Consider the following 23,156-nt stretch of genomic DNA (forward strand, 5'->3'; position numbering starts at 1 on the left):
TGCAATTAGGCTGGGGGCGAAGGTGGCCCATGAAGAGAGTGAAAGAGAACGAACGGATGGATGAATGAAAGAATGAAAGAAAGGAACGGGAGAAAGAGAGAGAGAGAGAGTACGAAAGTACCACTCTGACGCTCTGTACCCGTAACCTCTCGTACTCTCTCCGTACACTACTACGGATACAGCGGGTTGATGGGGGGTTGATTGCTTGATAAGATGTCTCCACCGAATCCCGCGCGCTGTACCTCCCTGCTGCTCCTGCTTCAAGCAGCACAGCACAGCACAGCGAACTGACCTTCTTCCGATAAGACACCCGGCCAAGAAAGCTTCTCTTTGCATCTCTAGGTCAGTCCGTATCCGTACATAGCCCGCCCCTCCTCGACAAAGACCAAGGCTACAGAACCCTTCGCACTAGACACCGTCTTTGTCGTCGACGACGCATTGCCATGGCCCCATCTCGCTTCCAGTCACGCCAGCCATCCTTTTCACAATGCGAAAGAAAGAAACACAAGAAAAAAGACGGGGGAAAAAAAGACTTTGCAGTCTCCCACCTACATGGCACAACTGCCGTGGCGCTCTACCCATCGGGTTCGGGCTCCCCGACATCGAAACCAACGACGCGCCATACGCCTTCAAGCACAGCCATCCGGTCCCGTCGTGTCTGCAGTCTTCGGGCCTCCTCGCCATCCCCCGCCGTCTCCGGGCAAAGGCCGCTTCGTCCCCTCCTAGCAGATGCTGCCGGCCCTGTGCCTACCGCCTGCTAGCCGCGACAAAGCCCAAGCCTCGAGCCAAAACCCAAAAACCCTGCGCTGCCCGTCGACATTTAAGCCGCCCGACCGACAGCCTGACTCTCGGCGGGCGGATTCTCAGACAAGTGCATGAGCATCTGCAATCCGTCTGTTGTTTCGATGCCCCAATGCACCGGGCTACCCTGTTCTCTTACACGGCGGATAAGCTCAGCCCGCCCAGCCCAGTGGCCAAGGCCCTGCCATCCTAGTCTTCCACTGACTCTCCCGTCTTGCCTCTTCAGGGTCCCCCTTGAGCTGCTGGTTAACCGTGCGGTCGGAACGCTGCCTTGCAGAGTGGCTGTCACTCTGTCCGGGCACACGGCCACCGACCGCCCGTCGACGACGGATCGTCATATCCCCATCACCGCCGTCACCAAACCTAATATTCTCTACAGACGAAGTCCGGGTGGGTACCCACCAACCGCCGCGGATCCAGGCCGGGAGGACACCCATCATGGCTGACTAAAACATGTCAAGTGGGAGTCGAAACAGCCCGTTCATGCATCTGCGAGGCTGGCCCACCAGACCCAGCAAACAACGGGAGCCTTACATGGCGATTATTTTGGGATCAACGACGAGTTTACATTGTACACAATGCGATGGGAGCCAGGTCCTCCCTCGGGCCGCCGACGAGCAGAAATCCACTCTTCAGGTTTAAAGGCCTTCCTAGCCAAGTGCTACCACCACGGCGGTAAGCCACTATGTGGGCCTCAGGCTACCTTTGTTGGCCTCTGCGGAGGGGGTGGAGGGGGTTCATCGATACTAGGGCCTGGCGCTCGTACCCTCTGCCTTCCGGTTTTCCCCCTCCTCCTTCATATTCCGTACGTGCCTGCAAACAAACGAAATAAGCAAACGAAAGCCAGTGTTACCACAAGTCACTTCAGCCCCGGCCATGTAGGCTTCAACGGTGCGTCTCAGTCTCGGGCTAAGCATCCCAAGTGCCTAGCGGGCCTGGTGAGAGTTCTCGGGAGCGAAGGGGGCGTTGTCGGTGGCTGACGACGAGCACCGAGCTCCTCCCAAGACGACATGATGGAGACCTGTTGGCCGCTGGGGAATACTCGTGGTCGATCCCTGGGGCAGACAATTTATGCCCCTCCCCGGGTTAGTGAAAGCTGCTGAGGGCTGCATGGTAAATTGCCGTGGCATTCGGGGCCCCTTCTCCTTGTCTGATCCTCCAGACAATCATTTGAGCCCTCCCGAGCCACTACATAAGGTCTGGATTTCGAAACAGAAGAGGAAATTCTGGAGTAGCTTCCCAGCTGATGCCAAGATGGCATTATTGGCCCGAGGCCCTTGAACGACCAACTGGGCATAGTGTGTCGGGACAAATCTTTTGTGCATGCACCTTCTCGGCTCATCCCTCGGTGGTGGGAATGGTGGTGGAGCCGCAGCAAGAGCCGAAGTACCCCGGAAAATCACTTTAGGTTGGTATTTGGCTCGACTCTCCCTTGATTTCCCTACCGTCAAAGCTATTACCATTACCAGTGTCTGCAATTGAGAAAAAGACGAAAATCTTCCATCGTGCTAACGATACAGCCACTCGACTGCTACTGGATGTGATCCGTGAGGCTTTTGACCATCTTGCTGGCCGATGCCCTTTTGCACGGCTCCATACCACGGACGGACAGGCTTGTGATGCAAGGAATAATGATATGCCCGCATTGCTCGGGTTGTTGGAATAATTCTAGGCACAGGGCGGCCGTGGTCCAAGGCATCGTCATAGCCCCATCACAGATGTTGAACCAGAGAGTGAAGTCCAAATGCAAGCTGCAGAAGCGGCGAACTTTCAAGAAACCTAACCCGTGTTTTTGACATGGCTTGCCGGCGGCGCAAAGCTTAATGCGTCGGGAAGTTGCATGTGCAATGTTATATGCTCGCCTCTGCATCTTGATCGGAAGACTGGTGCGAACGAACCATGTTACCACAGTCGCCTTGATTTCCACGGTTCCAAAAACGAGTACCATGGGCGGCTCGTGACGGTGAGAGCACAATCATGTGGGTATCCGGTCCGGGCCGGGCGAGCTTCGGAGTTGGCGAGCTGGTCGGTGCGGCGACCAGAACGACCACCGAGTCGGCCAGGCGCCCCTCAAATGGCCAGTTGCCGGCCCCCTCCACGACAGTTGTTCCCCTGGGGTGGTGGAAACGGTTGATTAACGCGAGATGCCGCCGCCCGCCGATCTACGCGTGTCATCGACATATGACTCAATGCATGCTCTGCGAAGTGCTGTGGAGGACAAGGCGAATATCGGAGACATGCTGGCTCGCCAGGACAAGGGAATCTCATGCCTAAAATAGATGAGAAAACTTGAAAAAGAAATAAAAAAAGAAGAAAAAAGTTAAACTTGATGGCGATCGGGCGGGTCACGTTTTGGCATGCTCGGTAGTTGTTCGCCAGCGATGTTTCGCAGTCCATGACTTTTTGTTTGTGGCGTTCTACAAACACCCGTCTGCCAAGGTCGGTAAAACAGTGCCAAGCCGGACGCCTCGAGCGGCTGAGGAAAAGCGAGTTCGACTACCGGTAGGGCCCTATTCTGCACCGATTCATGGTTGTTGAGGACAAGCTTTAGAGAGGGAAATGGACGGGGGGGCAAACAAACCTAATTCGCTGACGACTCTCGTTCGAATTTGCCTGGTTTGCGATGAGCTGAACGGGGCTTGGGCCGTGCTTTTGGGCCTCCAGGGGAAACTGCAAGGGGGGATGCCAACGGACAAGCTGGGCAGCATCATCAATGAAGTAGTGTAAACTGCGCTTCCACCAACTCGGGATTCCTCAAAGGCTAAAACAGATGGGCGATAGAATTGAGAGGGGGGGTTAAGTGTTGAGCAGGGAAACATCTGCGGGAGGTAAAGGCAGTCGACTGTCTCTTGATCCTTCCATCCATTGGCACATTGTGCCACCTCAATTGAGTTTGAAGCCACGGTTGAGATGGAGTGAAGTGAGTCCAGACGCCCCGAGATTACACTGCAGTATAAGTATTACCACCAGCTTTTTGACAAAAGCAATAAGGAAAACAAAGAGGTGGGGGGGAGGGGAGGGGGATCCAACCTGTCCGCACAGCACCTCGCTGGCGGGGACCCCTGGACCGACATGAAGCCGTAGCCATAGGTCGGGTCGGATGCAAGGCATTTCTGAGATGGCACACATCTGCAGTGCTATGAACTGCCATGCCATCTACGGGTTGCAGATGCGGCAGACTCATCCCCCCCCCCCCCTTCTCTCTCTGTGTTTCTCTCTCCGCCCCTCCGCTCGCTCTGCAGCAGCTGCACTTCGACTCCACCGTCGCACCCCACATCGATGTTTGCCCGAGCTTCGCAATAGTCATGCTCTGTACACGTACACTACACGACACTACCCTAGAGATGTGGCCATTTCGCCACCCGATGTTTTTCGTTACGGTGAGGCCCGGGACCGAGTAATTGAGGAGGGGGGGAGGGGGTTGTCCAAGTCAGCGAACCCATGCTTTGCAGTCCATCCAGAGTCAGAGTCAGAGTGTCTGTCTACCTAGGTAGTCCAGTCATGCCAGCCCGAAGGTTCTCTCCGGGGCCATGTCCGATGTCGCCGCAACAGCCTCCCGGGCTCCCGTCCGTTGACTCCCGTCCCTTGGTGCAGCCGGAGTTGGTTGTGGACTGGGTGGGAGGATGCAGGCGGTGAGCGGCACTCGTCCCGCGGTGGCACTCCGCATTGTGCCCTGCTTCCTGCTTCCTGCTCCCCTGCGTGCTGTTTGCCGCTTGCCTGCCGCCCGTCCTGATGCTGTGCGCCCCTCACGAGGCAATGGGGAGCTTTGGAGGAGGTGGATTGCTGGGCGAGCAGTGGTTGGACCGGGGCGGGAGACCCTTGTCGGTGCCCAGTTCTTTGCCTTGTTGCCCTGCTGCCTCCTGCTGGGGCGCTCCTCTTTCATTGTCGTCCCAGACAGCCCAATCCCGCCACTTTGCTCGCAATTGACTGCATTGTTTGCATGCTCTGGTTTCCCTCTTTCCTCCCTCTGTATTCCCCCCCTTCCCCTACCCCGTCGCCCCCCGTCCCGTCCCAATTTCCGAGCCAACCCCAAAACAGGCTCCAGCCTTCACCTGTAGCTCGACTCACATCACTCCAACCAACAGCCAAGCGGCGTCCAAACTGACAACCAACATCCAACGCCGTCCAACAGCTTTCTCACCAGCAAAACCAACGTCCCGTCCCGTCTCGACCTTTTTTTCTTCTTCTTCTTTCTTCTCCCAACCTGGCCGTTGATTAACAAGCATCAGCATCAGCGACATCCTTTCCTCGGGAGTTTTTTATTGGGCCCTTCGCATGCGACGATAGACCCCAAACCCCCAGCATTGCATCGCGGTCAAAGGCACCTTGCAATTCATCCTCCCGCCGTAGCCTTACGTCACGCCGTCTAACCCGGCGTCAATTCCCCGTGAATATTACTCCCCCACGTTGCTTACGAGCATCCTGCGGCTCCCATCGCCCGCCCAACTACCACCGTCACCTTTGAAGACCCCTCCAGCCCGCTTGCGACCGAGCTCGAGCCCTTCTCTCATCCTTCGCCCGCATGGCCCGCGACTACGCATCCCATTAGAGTTGTAGCGACGAGCCCCGCGCAACATCTCGATAAACCTCACTCCACCCGCACCTCTCGCCCGACATGGCCGCCTTCACCTCCCAAGAGCCCGACGAGGGCTACTCTGAGGACCCCCTCAACCCCAGTTTCAGCGGCGCACACGACGTCTCTACGTCCTCCGCCGGCAGACCGCCTGCCAACTTGCCCGACTGGCTGGCGAGACACCTCCCCGGCCTCCCCGTTGCCGCCAAGACTGGTAGGTTCGCCCGCTCCCTGCGACGGCAGATGCAGCCTGCTCTGCAAAAAGGACAAGGAGATGTTAAAAAGACAATTGGAATTGAACTGACATGCCATTTGCCGATGAACAGAGCTAGCCATGGCCCTACTCGATACCCTGCCCACGTCCGCCGTCGTGGAGATCGTCAAGCGCCTCCATCCCCGCCTCTACATCGACTTCATTCAATACCTCCCTCCCGAAGTCTGCCTCAAGATCCTGGGCTACCTCGAGCCCATCTCCCTCATGAACGTCGCCAAGTCGTGCCGCGCCTGGCATGACCTGGCGCTCGACCGCAAACTCTGGGAGAAGCTGTACCACATGGAGGGCTGGAAGGCCCTCTACCCCGAGATCCAGCGCTGGGAGCAAAAGGTGAACGAGGGCCTGAACAACCCCGCCAGTTCCCTCCACAGGGTCAGGTCGTCCGAAGACGGCCACACGTACAAGAAGCGCACGATATCCGACGACGATGACGACCTGGAGATGACGGACGCCGACCGCACCGTCACCAGGGAAGACTCGATGAACTCCGTCCCGGGCAACAGCATCTTCGGCAGCCCGGCGTCGTCCTTCACCGCCTTTGGCCAGGGCTCGGCCACGCCGCAGCCCGCAGACACGGACATGGACCGGTCGTCCTCGGGGTCCAAGAGCCGGAGTGCAGACAGAAGTTTCGGTGTCGATGTCAAGGGCAAAGGAAAGGCGTCGCCGATGCTGCGTGCTGCGCTTGTCAAGGAGGAATCGCTGCCGCCCATGATCCCCGCCGACGCCCCAGGAGGTGTTGCGCGGTCCACCCTCTGGTCCTGGGACGCCCCTAGCTCAAGATACAGGCTCAACTGGAAGTATCTTTACACGATGCGACGGCGCCTGGAGCAGAACTGGGAACTCGGCAGGTTCTCCAACTTCCAGCTCCCACACCCTGACCACCTCGACGAAGGCCACCAAGAGTGCATCTACAGCCTGCAATACGATAGCGACTACCTGGTCAGCGGCAGTCGGGACAAGTCCATTCGCGTATGGAGCATGCACACCCGCCGCTTGCTCAGGAAGCCGCTCGAGGGCCATACGGGATCTGTTCTGTGTCTGCAGTTCGACTCTGACCCGGAGGAAGACCTCATCGTCTCGGGCAGCAGCGACTCGGACGTCATTCTCTGGCGTTTCTCGACGGGCCAAATCATCCAACGGCTCAAGAACGCCCACTCCGAGTCCGTGCTGAACGTCAAGTTCGACAAGCGCATCTTGGTCACTTGCTCCAAGGATAAATCAATCAAAATCTTTAACCGTCGTCCGCTGAAGTACGGAGACCCTGGATACGGCGACGCTGACATTGTCTTCAACGCCCCGACGCGTGTCCGCGACTACGGCTACATGAACCCCGTGGACGAGCTGCCACTAAAGCCCGCATACACCATGATTGGCGTTCTAGACGGGCATGGCGCCGCCGTCAATGCCGTTCAGATTTGCAAACACGAGGTCGTCTCGGCCAGCGGCGACAGGAACATCAAGGTATGGGACTGGGCCAAACAGGTGTGTATTCGGACAGTCGTTGGCCATAGCAAGGGCATTGCCTGCGTGCAATACGATGGCCGGAGAATTGTTAGTGGCAGCAGCGACAACGAAGTCAAGGTGTTTGACCGATTCACGGGTCTCGAGGTGGCCAGCTTGCGAGCGCACCAAAACCTTGTCCGAACTGTCCAGGCGGGCTTCGGCGATCTCCCGTATAGCGCCGACGAGGATAAGGCCGAGGCGAAGAGGATCGACGCCGAGTACTTCAAGGCGATAGAGAGCGGCGTCATCAGCCCCTTCACCGAGCACGGCAGCCGCCGAGGCCGGCCGCGCAACGCAGGCAGCCGCCGACCCGAAGATATCACGGCGTACGGCGCCATTTTGCCTCCAGGGGGTGGCGGCGGCAAGTATGCCCGCATCGTGTCCGGCTCGTACGACCAGAGCATCATCATCTGGCGCCGCGACAAGGAGGGCGTGTGGAAGGATGCGCACCACCTGCGACAGGAGGAGGCGGCGGCGGCAGCACAGAGCCAGGCCCAGGCGGCGGCGAGGGCGGCCTCGCAAGCCGCCGCACAAGTCATGTTGGCAAGCATTGGTCAGAACCCCCCGGGGTCGCCGATTGCCTCGCGCGCCGCCAGGGCGTCTACCGGGTCGCCGAGAACCACGATCGAGACTCCCATCATCGCTACCCTTACGCCCGAATCGGCCCAGGCCTTTATGACCCTCATTGATAACGTCGTGCCTCAGGGGCCGAACCAGTTCCGGCAGGCTCTGCATAGCTACCCGACCATGTTGGCATACAATGCACACATCCAGGCCGCCATCTCCAGAGAGCCGAGCCCGCGGATCAGAAGTGATCTCCGAAACGTCCTCAACGCCGCTCTGCTGGAGACACAAATTAACCAGTCTCGTCGTCTTGCAGCTAGTGCCGCCAGCCGCGAGGTGGAGACTATCGTCCCGCCGTCGCTGCCCACGTTTCCGGCCCTCGCTGGAGCTGGAGGGTCGTCGCAAGAGCCGCACGCGCAACGCGTCAACCCGGAGACCCTCCACTCGGAGGGGAGACTCAGCAGACGGCAAAACCCGCTCCTCAACGCTGCAAACTACGCAAACCCGCGAGCCCAAGACGCTGGCGCTCCTGCTCCTATCATTGCCGCCGCCGCCGCAAGCTCTGCCCCGCAGACGCCCACGCCTCAGGTGCAGGGACACTTGCACATCCAGGGCCAAGGCCAAGCGCAGCCGACGCAGCCCGGAGCCCCCGTGCAGACACAGGCGACGCCGGTGCCGGTGCAAGGCGCGCAGCCGGCGGTGCCTGACGGGGCGCACCACCCGCACATCGCCAACGCCGACAACGGCCCGGCGAGGGTGTTCAAGCTGCAGTACGACGCCCGCAGGATCATTTGTTGTAGTCAGACGAGTGTTATTGTGGGGTGGGACTTTTGCAACAACGACCCCGAGCTGGAGGAGGTTGCGCGGTTCTTTGCAACGGTGGAGTAGCCGTTGGGGCAGCATCACTGGCATAGCGTATTGAATTAGGAAATTGGGGGTGGGTTGGGGCTTCATCCGGTTCCTCTTGGGTCATAAGGAGTTGCGGCGGACAGTAAATATGATGTTTTATGTGCGCGCGCCTGTGTGTCTGTACGTATTGTGTTGTGAATTCAACTTCAATTCATAAGCTACGTGCTCCGATGCTCTTCTCGTTCTCTGTATTGTGAAGTAAATCCATTCGTGCCGCTCAACTCCAGTGAAGACAAAAAAAAATGATACGAGCTGCTTCCTCCGTTGTGTATCAGCCAACCCGCAAAGGTGTACCTTTTGGGAGGGGCGTTTTATCCGGCAGCCTCCTTGACCTTGCCGCCCTCCTTTGCCGGCTCGGCGTCGATGAACTCGGGCAGCTCCTCCTGCAGGAAGCTCGGCAGGCCGGCGCCCATGTCGGGCTCGAGCTCGGCCTCCATGCCGAGGGCCTCGAGCTCGGCGTCGAGCTCGGCCTCGTCGACGTCCTCGGGCACGTCGTAGGAGCGGGCGAGGCTCTCCTGGATGTCGTTGCCAATGTCCATGAGGTCGGCCATCTCGTCCTGCAGCTGCTCGATCTTGTCGATGTCGACCTTGCCGTACTGCTTCTTGAGCTCCTTGTTGGTGGTCTTGAGGGCGTCGACGGTGGCCATGGTGTTCTTGAGGTTGTCCTGCATGGTCTGCGCCTGCTCCATGTTCCACACCTGCGACTGCAGCTGGTCGCGCTGCGACTCGTACATCTTGCGGCGCTGCAGCACCTTGAGCGCCTTCTGCTTGATGGCGCTCTTGCCGGGCCCGTCGCGCATCTTGGACAGCTTCTGCTGGTACGTGTTGAGCTCCGCCGTCAGCGCCGAGAGCTTGACGTCGATGGACGAGATGCGGTCGTCAATGTTTGAGATTGCGCCGTTGAGCGTCGGCTTCGGGCCCTTTGGGGCCGCGCCGAAGAGGCGGTTCATTGTCGCGGTTTTCGGGTGTGTGTGTGTGTGCGTGTGTGTGTCTGTATCTGTGATTTGGTTTGTTTTCGCCGAGCGGTAGGTTTTTCGTTTAGGTTTGGTGAGAGGGGAGGCGGTTGTATATTGTCCTGGGGCGGAAGGGGGGGGAGGAATTGCGCGCGCAGGGTTTGGCTTCGTCGGGTGCCTGGATGACGTTGCGTGGACTCTCGTGATGGAGCTGGTGGCTCGTGGTTTATCGATAGGACCCCGCGGTCGGCATGCCCGCTGGGTTTTGGGAGGGGTGGGTGAGGCAAAGGTGGGACGGGGAACCGCGGAACGGGGAATACTATTTTGCCGGGCTGCCGAGTGCCTGCCCCCGTCTCTGTTAGTCCCCTGTCCCCTGACCGGGGTCGCTGTTAGCTTGCCCAGCACAGCACCCCGAGCTTGAACTAATTTCTGCACTACCAGTATGGAAGCGAAGCCAGAAGCAATGACATTCCGGTCCGTCGTGTGCTGCATTGCATTACTGCCCGGCAGCAGTGAAACTTTTTTCAACCATGCCCAAGTCTAGAACTTTTAATCCACAGAGGTCCCCCCTTTGCCCCTACGTTCTTACTTCGCTCTAGGCAAGTTTCGTAACCTTGAAATGGCAGAGACCGTGTTTGGGAGCCAACGAGTCAAGCGGGCTTGCTCATTGAACAGCTCAGTCGTATTGCATGTTGATTTCATCGCCGCCCTCGAGCCAAAAGAAAGACCCCTTATCTCCCGCTCGGCAAATCCCATGGCTACGGACGCGCCAGGGTACCGAAAGCCCGCGCAGCCCGTCGTTCTAGCACAGTTGGCGGTGCTCTAGCTCAGGGGTAACTTGTGCGCGTGCGCGGCGAGTCGCAGTTACATAATGGCTTGCCCCCCATCCTGGGCATCGTGGCCGTGTCTTGTGCTATGCAATGATCCGCCAAGATTCCATGACTAAAACGGTCCCAGCCGTTCCGCGTGTCCTCTAGTGGACGTTTGGGTGGCTCCTTGACGAACCTCCTTCATTTCACTTCGCCCAGAGCACTCCTTTAAGAGAGAGAGGACAGGCAATTCACATGTAGAACGTGGATGTATTTGCGACGCAGACGGACCAAACCGACCTGCGAGAAGCCGGAAATGAGACGCTCGCCGACGGAGCTGATGGACGAGGCGAAGCTGTGGAACGGCCAGGACCGGCACCACGGGGTGCCGGACGAGGACGAGGACGAAGGTCCGGCTGGGGCTGCTGGCGGCTCCGAGACGGAGGCGTGCCTTGGTGACGGGGACGACGACGGGAGGCGGGGAGTCTCGTCCGGTCCCGCGGGCATGCTGCCCATCTACGTGTCGATGCATCGGTAAATCACCTCTTCCGGGGATCCCGCGAGATCTAGCTCCCGTTCCGGTGAGCATCGAGTGGCTGACGAGGTGTATAGCGTGCGCCGGCTCATTATGGCGAGCATAGGTGAGAGACGTCGAGAGAATGGCCATTGAGATTGAGACTGACCAACTCCCCCCCTGGACGCAGACGATCCCTATTCCCTTGATCAGTTGAGTGATCCTAGGATGAATGTGCTCATCGTGAGACCTCTTGTCGAGCGTCTGTTCCACCCGAAGGACATCACCATCGGTATGAGACCCCCGTTTTTTCTTTTCACGAACGAACGGTAATTCATATTGACATTCTGGTTAGTCTACTGCCTGCTGGCCAACAGACTCTACTTTCTCCGCCAGCAAGCAACCTCGGTCCACCAGCCCGTCAACATTGCCCGGGCGACGCTGTGCGAGCTGGTGGCCACTCGCGTTCTGAGACGCTTCCACGAAGCCAACCCGGGCTCCCAGGGCCTGCTGTTCCTGTCGCACATCCTCGTCGGCGGCTTCGACCCCTTCGAGGGCGCGCCCGAGGCCGTCGAGTTCCAGGGCCGCCGTCAGTGGGCGGTGCAGGAGCGAGGCGGACTCGAGCGGAAACTCACGGCCCTCGAGCTGGCAATCCTCTCGGAGAGCAAGACCTTCATCTGCTCGGCGGGCTGCCAGCGTGTAGTCAACGCCGTCTACGAAGGCCGCGTCATTTATACGCCCCTGTCCTTCGTCGACATCCTACCAGACCACTACAAGTATCACCCAATCTCCCTGTACGACCCGCGCAACGCGCCCATCCTCAACCACTACCGCCTCATCGTCCCCCGCTCCCGCAACTTCATCGAGTTCATCCACTTCCTGATCCTGATGGTCCTCTACTTCCTCGCCATGCTGTACCGCCGCAGCAGCAACGAGGTATTTGAGTTCCTCTTCTGCATCTACGCCGCGGGCTGGGTGCTCGACGAGTTCGCCGCAATCATCGAGCACGGCTGGGAGGTCCACGCCCAGAACCTCTGGTCCTGGCTGGACATCACCTTCTCCGTCATCTACGGCGCCTACGTCGTCGCGCGCATCTACGACGTGGCCGCCGGCCATTTCCCGGACGGCCACGGCCTGCACATCCTCCCGCTGGCGGCGCCCATCCTGCTGACGCGCATCGCCTTCAACATCGCGCCCGACAACATCGTGCTCATCTCCCTGCACGCCATGATGAAGGACTTCCTGCTCCTGTCGTTCCTCGCGTGCTGGTGCTTCATGGGCTTCCTCCTGGCGCTGCAGTGGCTCATCGACTCCAACGACAACTTCAACGAGACGCCCTCGTGGTTCACCATCTGCAAGTGGATGCTCTGGATCTGGTTCGGCCTGGACGGCACGGGCATCGAGGAGTCGGTGCAGTTCCACATCGTGCTGGGCCCGGCCCTGATGGTCGGCTTCGCGTTCCTGGGCAACACGCTGTTCCTGACCATCCTTGTGGCCATGCTCACAAACACCTTCTCCAAGATCATCGCCGACGAGACGGCCGAGGTCCAGTTCCGCCGCGCCGTCTTGACCTTCGAGGGCGTCAAGAGCGACGCCATATTCGCGTACCCGCCGCCCTTCAACATCTTCGCCCTGGCGACGCTGTTGCCGCTGCGGTTCCTCGTCTCGCCAAAGACCTTCCACGCCGTCAACGTCGCCCTCATCCGCGCCCTCAACCTGCCCACGCTGCTCCTCATCAGCCTGTACGAGCGCCGGCAGTTCTCCCGCCGGTCGAGGAAGAAGACCAACGGCTCCCTCCTGAGCTGGCAGTTCTCCGGCTTCTCCCCGCACGGGGACATCCAGGCCGTGTTCGAGACGGCCCCGCCGCCGGACGTGTCCGACCTCATCGAGGAGCTGGACAAGCTCGGCGACGACGATTCCGCGGCGGGCGAGGTGGTGCCCAGGCTGTCTGTCGACCTGAGCCGGCCCATCCGCTGGAGGTCAAAGTTGAGAGGCGGGGGGATCCAGGAGCACGACGACTGAGAGAGTTCACTTTTGGGGGGAGGGATTCATAGAATTAGACTAGAAGAATGGGCCGCGAGGAATGTCTCGTCTCTATTATTAAATTAATGTAATTGCAATCCTCCCCGTCCCAACGTCCAACTACCCTTGCCGACCTCGCTCAAAGCTTCCACACCTCGAGGTTGCGGTACCGCGCGACGAGCGGCTGCATCTGCCTGAAGCCGATCCTGCCGTCGCGGATGACGGGCCCCGTCGACTTGTCGTCGTTGAACTCGAAGATGGGCAGGCCGTTGATGGAGAACTTGACCTCGCGCTTGTCCTTGACGACCTCGATCTTGTAGAAGGCGCCGGCGGCGTCGGGGACGGGCGGCAGCGGGTCGGCGCCCTGGGACACGAGGTGGAAGCCGGGCGACTTGCGCAGGTTGGCCAGGTGGAAGGCGCGCTCCTCGGGCCAGCGGCGGCGGAAGTAGGACGCGTGCAGCGTGCGGATGTCGGACGAGTGGTACTGCGCGTAGCTGCCGTTGCGGGGCTTCAGGCTCGGGTCGAAGATGGAGCCCTTGCCGTCGTCGGCGGCCGCGGCCGCGCCGAAGAAGAACATGGCCAGCCCCGGCTCGTTGCGCGGCGAGAACTCCCACGTGATGCGGATGCCGTCCGGGAACACCTCGGGGACCCAGTAGACGAAGTAGTCGTCCGGGTTGCCGCCGCCCGAGATCTCGATCGTGCCGTCGACGGCGGTGACGTTGAGGGGGCCCTCGGCCACCCAGGTCGCGACGTCCGCCGTCGAGTTGAGGGGGTTGCTGTAGAGAAGCTTCTCTGCCATTGTCGAGGCCGCGAGCGTGAGTGTCAGGAAGAGACCCCGCATCTTGAATCGTTTGTAGGGGGGGCGGGAAGTTGGAGGAGGGGTTTATAAAGGGACTGTAAGATGTGGATATTGGACCTCGGTGGGGGGGGGGGGGGAGGTTTGTGTTCTGATGGGGGACCCCGACGCGGAATGCCTTCTTTTTGCTGGTGACAATGGAGGTTACATTCTGGCAGCTCGAGCGGGATCGCGCGTCGCCTTATAACAGTCCCGCAGCCAACCCGCCGCCCTGCAAGCGCGTCAGTAACTTTGCAACTTCCAACGGATTGATGCTACACCGAGATCGCCGAGTCCGGGGGGTTCCCACGGGTGTGGGGACCGGGAGGTTGACAGGCGCGCCGAGCTAAACTGAGAGGGGCAACTCCCGCAACTCGCGCAATGTTGCCATCCAAAAATGAAAAGGTGTGATTAATCTAAACGGCCTTGAATCGGGCCCTCTGCCCCGTTGGCGGCGCACGATTGCGGGCGGGCACCCGAAATGCTTATTCCAAGTCGCCCTCCCTGCCCTGCATCACGCGATTTCGAGCGTCCCTGAGTGGCCTTTTTTGGCAAGGGAAAAGAGGGCAAAAGAAAAAGATTGCGTTGTTATCAACGGAAGACTCCGCCCGTTCGCAGCAGCGTCCGGATCCCGGCGGGTTGGGTAGCCTGCACGCTGCGGGAAAAAACGCAGGTTCATCTCGTGCCTCGTCCGTCCAAACTCTCCCAAACTTTCCCACCAATTGTCGGTGTGGGGACCGGGGGGGTTACATCCGGCAATGAGCCTAAACATGGGTCGTCGAGGAGGGGCCTTGGTGATGGGAGAAATTGCAAACGTTATTTCGGCGCCTTCTTGGCAATCATCCTTGCAGAAAGACCCTTTCGTTCGCCCAGCCTGCTGTTTTGTCGAGGACACCGGCGGCAGGCTTTGAGGGGGGCCGGCGCCGGCTTGGCCGGATCGCTGCATCGTTGGGACGTTGGGACGCCCATCCGATCCGCCGGGGCCGGCCTTCCTCGAGACAACGTTCTTCTATCCGGGCGACAGCGGCTATGTCTCTTGGGCCGAGTATGAATTTTGTGAATAAGAACGGCCGCCAGGACGAAACGGTATGCTTCAAGATAAATAAGCGCTCAGTTCGATGGTTTGAAGTCAGCAGCGAGCTTGAGAACGCCGAGTTGTTTTTGATAGTCCATCTACGTGCAGCTTCCACTAGGACTCATCATAGGAACATGTCTCAATACAACTTGATATGGATCCCACTCCTGGCATCAAAGACCAAGTTAACGGGATTTTGTTGGCATCACAGAATGCCCGGGCGGGTGATAGCTCGCCGGATATCAATATGGTATATTCGTAAGCTGCAACTCGGTGCGCCTCGAAGAGAATAGAAAGTAGAAAGGCTGGCAACATCGGCAGCAGTGAAGACATCGTCGTTGGCAGTCCGGAGGCAGAATCTCCGGGTTCCGCTGCCGAGCCGCTATCCGCCCGCCCGTATTCCGGCCGGGGAATCCAACAGATTTGCTTACAACCAATTACCTCACACCTCAAATCAGTAACGTCTAGTGTCGTTGATCGCCCTTTGGAGTGTGGCAGTTGATGTCACGCGTTCTGGCTTGTACGCTGGTACCAATAAAGACACATGCTCTGCTTTGTGCTCGTGGACCTGACATGTCTCATGTAGCATACATCCTGAACTTAAAGACAATCACGCAACTGCTCGACTCAGCGAACAAACCATGCTCGTTCCTGGTCAAAAGGCCGACGGCGGTGCAAACCAAAATCGACCAGCTGGACATACCAAAAGACTTCACGTGGCGACTGGCATCCAGTGGAATCCAAGTATACTTGAGTTAGCATGGAAATCTTGAAAAATCTTTGCTCCGTGAGGCCGAAACTTTATGATATGCGTGCTTCTGTTTAATGCGAAGCCCAAGCCACAAACATTGCCAAGGTATCCACATATGAAGCTGACGTTTACGATACCGACGACGAAAACCAATCTTTCACTACGAAGACATTCGTATTACTAACGAGAGTGGGCGAAAACGAAACTGGCTTTACACTAGCAAGCATAGCATTGTTATCGCCGGTCAGCAAACCAGGCCAATCATCGGAGCCGTGAAATAAAAAGGAAACCCCTGCAATTCGTGGTCGGCAAAACGAGCCAATCGTTTGATGTAGAGCTGCGGGTCGTCCAAATGATCGCAGCCCTCCTAGATAAATGGTCACATGGATCATTGATAATGAATGACTTAACAAGATCGCCTTACTTCAATGATTAACGCAAGTGGTACTGACCTCTCCTACCTACGGCACCTTGCGTGTCAGCAGCCTCGTAGCCCCCAGCTGCAATATTTGCCTTCCAACAAGGACTGCGCGGAAAGCTTAACTGACACGGAATTGAACGGCTCAAACCAAGCCAGCATTGAAGTGCCCGGCCATAACCTCGATGACGAAGCTCTTCATCGAACCTGGTGCCAATATCGGGATGTGTGACATCGATGATGATCGTTGGTGGGCTTTTCCAGGAAGATTTGGTTCCGATACGTCACTCCAGCTATTCACTATGTTGTTCGTGTATAGAGTCACCTGGCGGTCTAAAACTTCATCAAAGACATCAAACACCACTTTGGGAAGTTAGATGTAGCAGCGAGTGTTCAAGGGTTGTCAGGGAGACTAATCGGTGGAGAGGGGGGCAGAGCAAGTGGGACATAGGGGCTGATGAATTTATCTTGTCATGGATGTGAATACGCAGGGCCTCTTTATTTTTTATGAGAGTCCCGAAAACCAGACACCATAGGCCGCGCAGCTTCAACAGTTTCATGTTGAAAGTGTGTTTTCTGTAAGGGTGTTAGAGACGGCTTATTGTTTAAACAGCCAAGCATGGATGGATGCATTGACTTCGTCAAAGGCGTGGCTTTGGAGTGCGGCGGACGCCAAAATGGATGGCATCAAAGTTCACGCTGCACTGTCGTGATTTACACCTACAAGATACTTCGCTACAAATACGAATAGTCGGGTAGTGTGTCTGTTATTATGTTAGTGTGTTGAGCTGTGTTAGGATTCGTTGGTATCGAGTACCTCAGGAAGACAGCCTGTATGAAGATCTGCCGACCTGATGGAGGTTGCTAATGTGATCGTTTTTCTGCTTGGTGACAAGAGTAGCCGTGTGCCTGAAGCTGTTGGATGACCCAAACAATTTATTATACATTGGAAATTCTTATCCGACCATGTTGATAAGGGCCTCTGTTCGGTCTGCTTGGAGGTGTTCAATCATCCTGGACATCCTAGCAACCCATTGTGGCACCTTTACTTGGCCTGGCACCGAAATGGGCCCATGCGTCAACTTAACTCCTTTGGTCTTAAAATTCCCGAATGCCTTTTAACATCATCGATCCTGCATGCTCCTTCCTTCGTCCCACTCCACCCTGCCGATTTCCCCCTCAAACCCACCAACATGGTGACAAGCTCCAGCCAATATCCTCCCCGGAGGAAACGCTCGAGCAACGGATGCCTCAACTGCGTAAACTCGAAGGTCAAATGCACCGAGGATTTTCCAATTTGCCAGCGGTGTCGACGATTGAGCAAGGACTGCGATTGGCCTAGGCCACGAGTCTCCCTGCGCGAGAGACGTCGCGGTTATGGGCCGTTGAAGAGTCGAACAGCTTTCCATCCACGGCCGATTCAACCGCTGGCAAAGAGCGAGCAAGACAACACGTCAGTGTTCTCACGGAACGACCCATCGACCTCCGACTCTATTCTCGAAACCCCCGCACTTGTCAACGACACCACCTCAATTACCCAAACTGGCCCAGCGGTTAATCTCGCCCCTTTGGCCATGTCACAGTTCGCCATGAATTCTGTCCCCTTTCCGCTATCTGCCAGACACATTTCTTCACGTTCCTCCGTGCTGCACGGGCCGCTTGAGCAAGATGCACTTTATTTCTTTGAAACTTCGTTTTCAAAAACGAGCCCCAAAACATTCTCGTGGTCCTCATTTGCTATTGTACTTCACTATGCTCACGACCATGGGGGCCTTATGCATTTGCTCCTTGCCTCCTGCTTGAGCAGGATGGCGCGTATCCGCGGCGATGAGGCGACAATGCATGCTGCGAAGTCCCATTTTCAGGCGGGCACACATCTCTTAGTTCCCAGCTTACAGGCCGAGGACATCGACCACTGCACCAACCTGATGGCGTTTTGGCTCATGCAGCTCACCTACTGTGCCGTTTGGGATCAGAAGGCTTGCTTTTCCATGAAGAAGCTCAGCTCATCCATATCCAACTATGTGGAGAAGCACCAGCTTCTTGGGATGTTTCGGGATCAAGAGAGTGAAGGACGACTGAGTACGATGCCTTTCTCGGTGCCGTCCAAAAAGAGCACGCTAGCTCGATTCCTTCTCTTTGCCGCCTATGAAGACCTGGATTCCGAGTTTTGCGACGCAGGGGGCAAACTTGCCAGCTTGGTCTTGGGCTGCGAAGAGACATCCGAAACCCTGTTCATCACGGCACAAGATTCACAGGTCCAGTTCTTTGGGTCCAAGTATCCGGCGGACGAGCTAATGGATGATATCGAACGGTCGGAGCCACTAGAGTTCCATTTCCGAGCGAATTTAGCAATGTGCAGGGCAAATCACCTTTTCAAACAGAGAGAGGTAGACATGGACGAACTGGTGAAGCTGGATATCTACATGCAGAACATCAGAAAGGTGCGCCAAGGCTATTCCTCCAACTGACAGGCAGCTAATTCGCATATCGGTTTAGACTTACCCGACTATTTTCTTACTGGCCCAAGATCCATGCTTAGCAAACGCCAAGGTGTTACTAACCTCTCAAAATGTCGTGGCGCATTTTTGCGCTCTTGCGGTCTGTATTCTCAAAGCCATGGTGTCAACCACTGCGAATGAAGATATTGAGCGCAGGCTCTGGGCTGCGCGACAGGAGCTCTCTCACTGCGTACAGAATTTAGTTATACACAGTCAAGACTCGCTGATATGGAGGAACCAGTGGCCCGTGTATGTGGCCGCGGTTGATACTGAGGACACAGCCTATGCAAATAATCTGCTGCAGATACTCGACAACAGATACGCGACACTGGCAAAGAGCAAATTCACTTCACGGGAAGAAAATCGGGTTGTGGCGCAGCTGACCCAGGGGTTATCTCAAACTGATATCAATCATAATTCAATAGCTAGGCACCACATACCTTAGGCATGATGTTGTAAGCCGTTGCGTCATGACATCTCTCCCAGTTCAGAGTGGTTGCTCCTGCTATCTGTTCGCTACTGGACCCGACAAGCAAGTCGTGCGTATCTTTTTCCGCGATCCACATACCTTTTGCCCCTAGTCCAAAAGCTTGCCACGAGCCTTTGCAGGAGCATATCGCGGAGGTGTTCTTACTGCTGGCTTGAACGTAGACTTTGGTGGGATTCTTCAGTTCTTTCACCCGGGGGTTGAGAGATGGGTCGCGTTGACCAGCATAGACATGTACAACTTCTTGACCGTCAATTCTACTGCGATTATACATGTTCCAAACTTGGTTCTAACATCTTCACTGTCAAAGGACTTTTTTTTTTAATCTGTTGACAGTAAAGAAACCTTGCATGTTTTGTATATAACGCCTCAGTTATAAAAGTTTTGCTTGCGGTCGGTGTACCTCAAGTTCTAGAAAGCTATTTTCAAACAATTCAATTTGGGATGTAGGGATCTATTTTACGGTGACGGTACACAAATACCCTTTCATTTGATGTCAAAGCCATTCAATAGCATTCCGCTAAGTTGTCTTTGACAACAGGGTGGGTCTAGCTACCACGATCCCAGGCTGTTGGAGGGGAACAATATAATTATTGATGCTTTATAGTCATTGAAAGTGCATTACTCTGAGAACCATTTACCGCTGTAGCCGTTATGATTTAGCGAATCATGACTCTGCCATGTCTGACGTGCCAAGCGATGCTTCACTTAGTCTTTCTTTGAACCATGGTGGACCTAGAAAATTTCTGCCCCAGATCGCGGCAGTTGTATTCGGCAATCCTCGAATTGACTCCGAATTTCGGAACCCCGGTCCAACTATTGTTGTCCGGAGGTTTTTGAGTCAGAAACAATGCTCTATTTATGGACTTGTAGTTTGCAACTCTAAGACTGGCTCATCCCACTCCATTCAAGTCAATTCACCTTGCCTGCATATTTTGCACTGAGCCAAGTAAGCACGATGCCATTTCTAGAGCCCCAGCCAAAGATTATTATAGCCGGTGCCGGCATCGGCGGCCTGACCACAGCACTGTCCCTCCACGCTGCTGGCTTTACAAACATCCATATTTTTGAGGCCTCTTCACACCTTACTACTCTCGGAGTTGGAATCAACGTCCAGCCTTCGGCCGTGCTTATTCTTCGCAACCTCGGTTTACTTGAGGCCCTCGAAAAGACTGGTATCAAGACGCAGGAGCTTAACTTCTATAACCGCCATGGCCACTCGATCCTCAGCGAGCCAAGGGGCCTCAAGGCGGGCTACGCAGTTCCCCAACTGAGTATTCATCGCGGTGAATGCCAGATGCTCCTTCTGAGCGCCGTCAAGGAGCGACTAGGCGAGAGCGCAGTCAACCTCAACCATGCCCTGACGGGGTTCTCTCAGGACTCTAAGAGCATTACAGTAGAGTTCTCGCAACGTCGGGATGGCGCGCCAGCGGAGCAGTCCAGCGTGACGGGTGATATACTGATCGCCGCCGATGGGATCAATTCGACAGCAAGGAGGACCCTCTACCCGAACGAAGGCCCACCCCGATTCTCTGGGCGGATGCTCTGGCGCGGCTGTCTGGAGCGGGCCCCGTACCTCACCGGCGCGTCAATGGTGTGGGCCGGCCACGCCGATCAGAAGTTCATCGCCTACCCGATCAGCCAACGCTCGGCGGACAACGGCAAGAGCCTTGTTAACTGGATCGCCGAACTGCGAATCAGAGACAAGGACGACGAGGACCTCACGCCCCCAAAGACGGACTGGACAAAGGCCGTCGACAAGTCTGCATTCGAAAACCAGTTCCACGAATGGCAATGCGGTGGCCTCAGCGTGAAGGACCTTATTGACCAGACGGATAAGGTGTTTGAGTTCCCCATGAGCGATCGTGATCCGGTTGAGCGCTGGAGTTTTGGCCGGCTTACTCTCCTCGGCGACGCTGCGCACGCCATGTACCCCATCGGCTCCAATGGCGCGTCGCAGGCCATCATCGATGCGGAAACGTTGACGAAGCTGCTCAGTGCGAACCCAGATGATGTGGTGGGAGCTCTCAAGGCGTACGAGGCCGAGAGATTGCCGGCTACGGCCAAGATTGTAATGGCGAACCGGGGTAATGGGCCGGATCACGTTTTGCAAGTATGCGAGGAGAGAGCGCCTGACGGCTTTGAAAACGTGTGTGATGTTGTCCCGAAAGATGAATTGGAGGATATCGGGAGGGTATACAAGAAGGTAGCCGGGTTCGAGATGGAGAGTGTGAACACCAAGGCCAAGAATACTGAGGGTGCTAGTGAAAGATTACGCCTGAAAAGCCCCAAGGATTGGATTTGAGTGGTTTGTAGTTCGTCTTGAAAATGATGAAAAGAAGTACGCGTAATGGTGGCCAGCAAGAAGAGTACTGAGGTCCGTCTTCTAGCCATCTAAAGTAACCTAAAAGAAAAAGTAGATCATATCGCGATCTGCGTTCAAACGATTAACGAAATTGCCGATATAGCTATGGACACAAAAATTCATCATGTCGAAGAGAATATGCTATTTCTGAAGAAAGAGTTATCACGGTGTGTGGCGCAGAAAAAGGAACTCCATGTAATGTGTGTTCGTTTTGGGATCACTCAAACAGAACTGTCTATTTTCATGAGCTCTATTTTACAAATTGACCGCTGTAAGACCGCATTCTTTCATCTTCGCCGAAGAAAGTCTGACACTTGATTTTGTAGATTACAGTAAGCTACTAAAGGAACTACACGTTTACGTCAAACGACTAGGGCCCCGAGTCGGTGATATTTCCTTCAAGAGTGGGATGAATATGCTCAAATCAGGAAGTTTCAAATCCTTGTACCTGAGAGCTATTGGACCTTCTTATCTAGTGTGAGCTGGGACACAATTCATTCGACGTCAAAGTGTAAAGTCACGCGGTGTATGGCCTTCGCTGTTGTTGGGTTGAAGAACGACAAGCTGTCTGAACTGTCTGATTGTACAAAACTGTGATCTTTATCCATTTGAGTCACCTATTAGCCAAAAGTCCCAAAGACTATACATAATTACTTGAATTTCCTATTTACAGCCGCGTATTGTGCAATCTATGTCTATCCTGGTATGCTCTCTATACCTTCCATCGAAAAATGCTGAGCTTCGACAAAGCAGGCGACAAGCAAGACATATATCGACTCGTATGACGCGTTTTACGCCCACTAATTAAGCTGAACTGGGAACTTTAACCTCAATCGCTCCCCATGTATGTAGACAAACCACGCTACGGGGATGAAACCAATGCCGATGAAGGCCAGAACCGAGTTGCCCCAACCGTCTCCCACAGCAAGGTACAGCTTGCCGCCGCAGAGGGGAAGTAACCCCCCGCCTAGGCTGCGCAAGACCGTGTTTGCTGCCGTCGCACTGGCAGCATGCTCGGTGAATGCGTCCACCAGGTATGCGTTGATTGGAACAAATACCCAAAGCACACCCACTCCAACCAGAAACATGCCGAATAGGGGTACCATGAAATGGACATTGTACTCCAGAGTCCACCCATAAAGAAACAAACCCAATGGCACAAGTACGCTGGCCGGTAGCATTGGAGGAAGCCGGTATTCAGGTTTCATTTCACCGTTGCCGGCCATTCTTCTCACGAGCCTGTCTGAAAATACCCCGAGAGCAACATTGCCTACTACGTTGCCAATGCCGAACCCTAGATAAGTCAAACCCACATTGCTGCTGCTTATGTCGTATCTCCTCATGAATACCTCGGTCATGGTGGTGAAGATTATGTAGATAAAGCCGTAATTGGCCGCCGTACATAATGAGAGAGTAAGGACAACGGGCGATAGTGCCAGTAGCTTGGATGGGCGAATGACAGTGTTCCAAATTGTAGCACTGCGTGATTGGGTCGGTGGGAGGGCTGGGGAAACTGCATTTGTTGTGTACTTCTTTTGCAATCTTCGAGCATTGCGCTCAAGAAGGGTTGGTTGGTGAGACTCTCTGAGTAGAATGACGGTGGGTATGGATATCGCTCCCATCTGATTTGCACCATTCATCAGTCTCAGTCAAGTTCTGTGTTTCAGAGCAACAGAGCCTAAGAAAAGTCTTACCGCAATAGCTAAAAACCAAAAATCCCATCTCCATCCTGTTGCTGTTGACAAATAACTACCAACCAGCGGACCGAGGGCTGGACCGAGGAGGACGGGTAAGTTCCACAC

The 23,156-nt window shown here is 55.9% G+C and overlaps 6 protein-coding genes across 6 annotated transcripts; 4 read left to right on the top strand and 2 right to left on the bottom strand.

Moving 5' to 3' along the window:
• Positions 1-5,416: 5,416 nt before the first annotated feature.
• Positions 5,417-8,603, top strand: EsH8_VI_001051 (F-box/WD repeat-containing protein; the record flags this gene model as incomplete). The annotated part of the gene is made up of 2 exons (XM_083272304.1): positions 5,417-5,588; positions 5,701-8,603. The coding sequence occupies 2 exons, from the start codon at positions 5,417-5,419 to the stop codon at positions 8,601-8,603; spliced, it is 3,075 nt and encodes a 1,024-aa protein (XP_083127478.1).
• Positions 8,604-8,935: 332 nt separating this feature from the next.
• EsH8_VI_001052 (Snf7 family) lies at positions 8,936-9,574 on the bottom strand (the record flags this gene model as incomplete). Its single annotated transcript, XM_083272305.1, has 1 exon — positions 8,936-9,574. The coding sequence occupies one exon, from the start codon at positions 9,572-9,574 to the stop codon at positions 8,936-8,938; it is 639 nt and encodes a 212-aa protein (XP_083127479.1).
• Positions 9,575-10,702: 1,128 nt separating this feature from the next.
• Positions 10,703-12,922, top strand: EsH8_VI_001053 (uncharacterized protein; the record flags this gene model as incomplete). The annotated part of the gene is made up of 4 exons (XM_083272306.1): positions 10,703-10,920; positions 10,999-11,027; positions 11,091-11,192; positions 11,256-12,922. The coding sequence occupies 4 exons, from the start codon at positions 10,703-10,705 to the stop codon at positions 12,920-12,922; spliced, it is 2,016 nt and encodes a 671-aa protein (XP_083127480.1).
• Positions 12,923-13,061: 139 nt separating this feature from the next.
• On the bottom strand, positions 13,062-13,763 carry EsH8_VI_001054 (uncharacterized protein; the record flags this gene model as incomplete). The annotated part of the gene is made up of 1 exon (XM_083272307.1): positions 13,062-13,763. The coding sequence occupies one exon, from the start codon at positions 13,761-13,763 to the stop codon at positions 13,062-13,064; it is 702 nt and encodes a 233-aa protein (XP_083127481.1).
• A 4,046-nt stretch (positions 13,764-17,809) lies between these two features.
• Positions 17,810-18,472, top strand: EsH8_VI_001055 (uncharacterized protein; the record flags this gene model as incomplete). Its single annotated transcript, XM_083272308.1, has 1 exon — positions 17,810-18,472. The coding sequence occupies one exon, from the start codon at positions 17,810-17,812 to the stop codon at positions 18,470-18,472; it is 663 nt and encodes a 220-aa protein (XP_083127482.1).
• A 1,475-nt stretch (positions 18,473-19,947) lies between these two features.
• Positions 19,948-21,294, top strand: EsH8_VI_001056 (flavin-dependent oxidoreductase; the record flags this gene model as incomplete). Its single annotated transcript, XM_083272309.1, has 1 exon — positions 19,948-21,294. One exon carries the CDS (start codon positions 19,948-19,950, stop codon positions 21,292-21,294), a length of 1,347 nt encoding a protein of 448 aa, XP_083127483.1.
• Between the last annotated feature and the right edge of the window lie 1,862 nt (positions 21,295-23,156).

The sequence above is a fragment of the Colletotrichum jinshuiense genome, chromosome 6 (assembly GCF_051148585.1).
Source record: "Colletotrichum jinshuiense chromosome 6, complete sequence".
NCBI classification, from domain to species: Eukaryota; Fungi; Ascomycota; class Sordariomycetes; order Glomerellales; family Glomerellaceae; genus Colletotrichum; species Colletotrichum jinshuiense.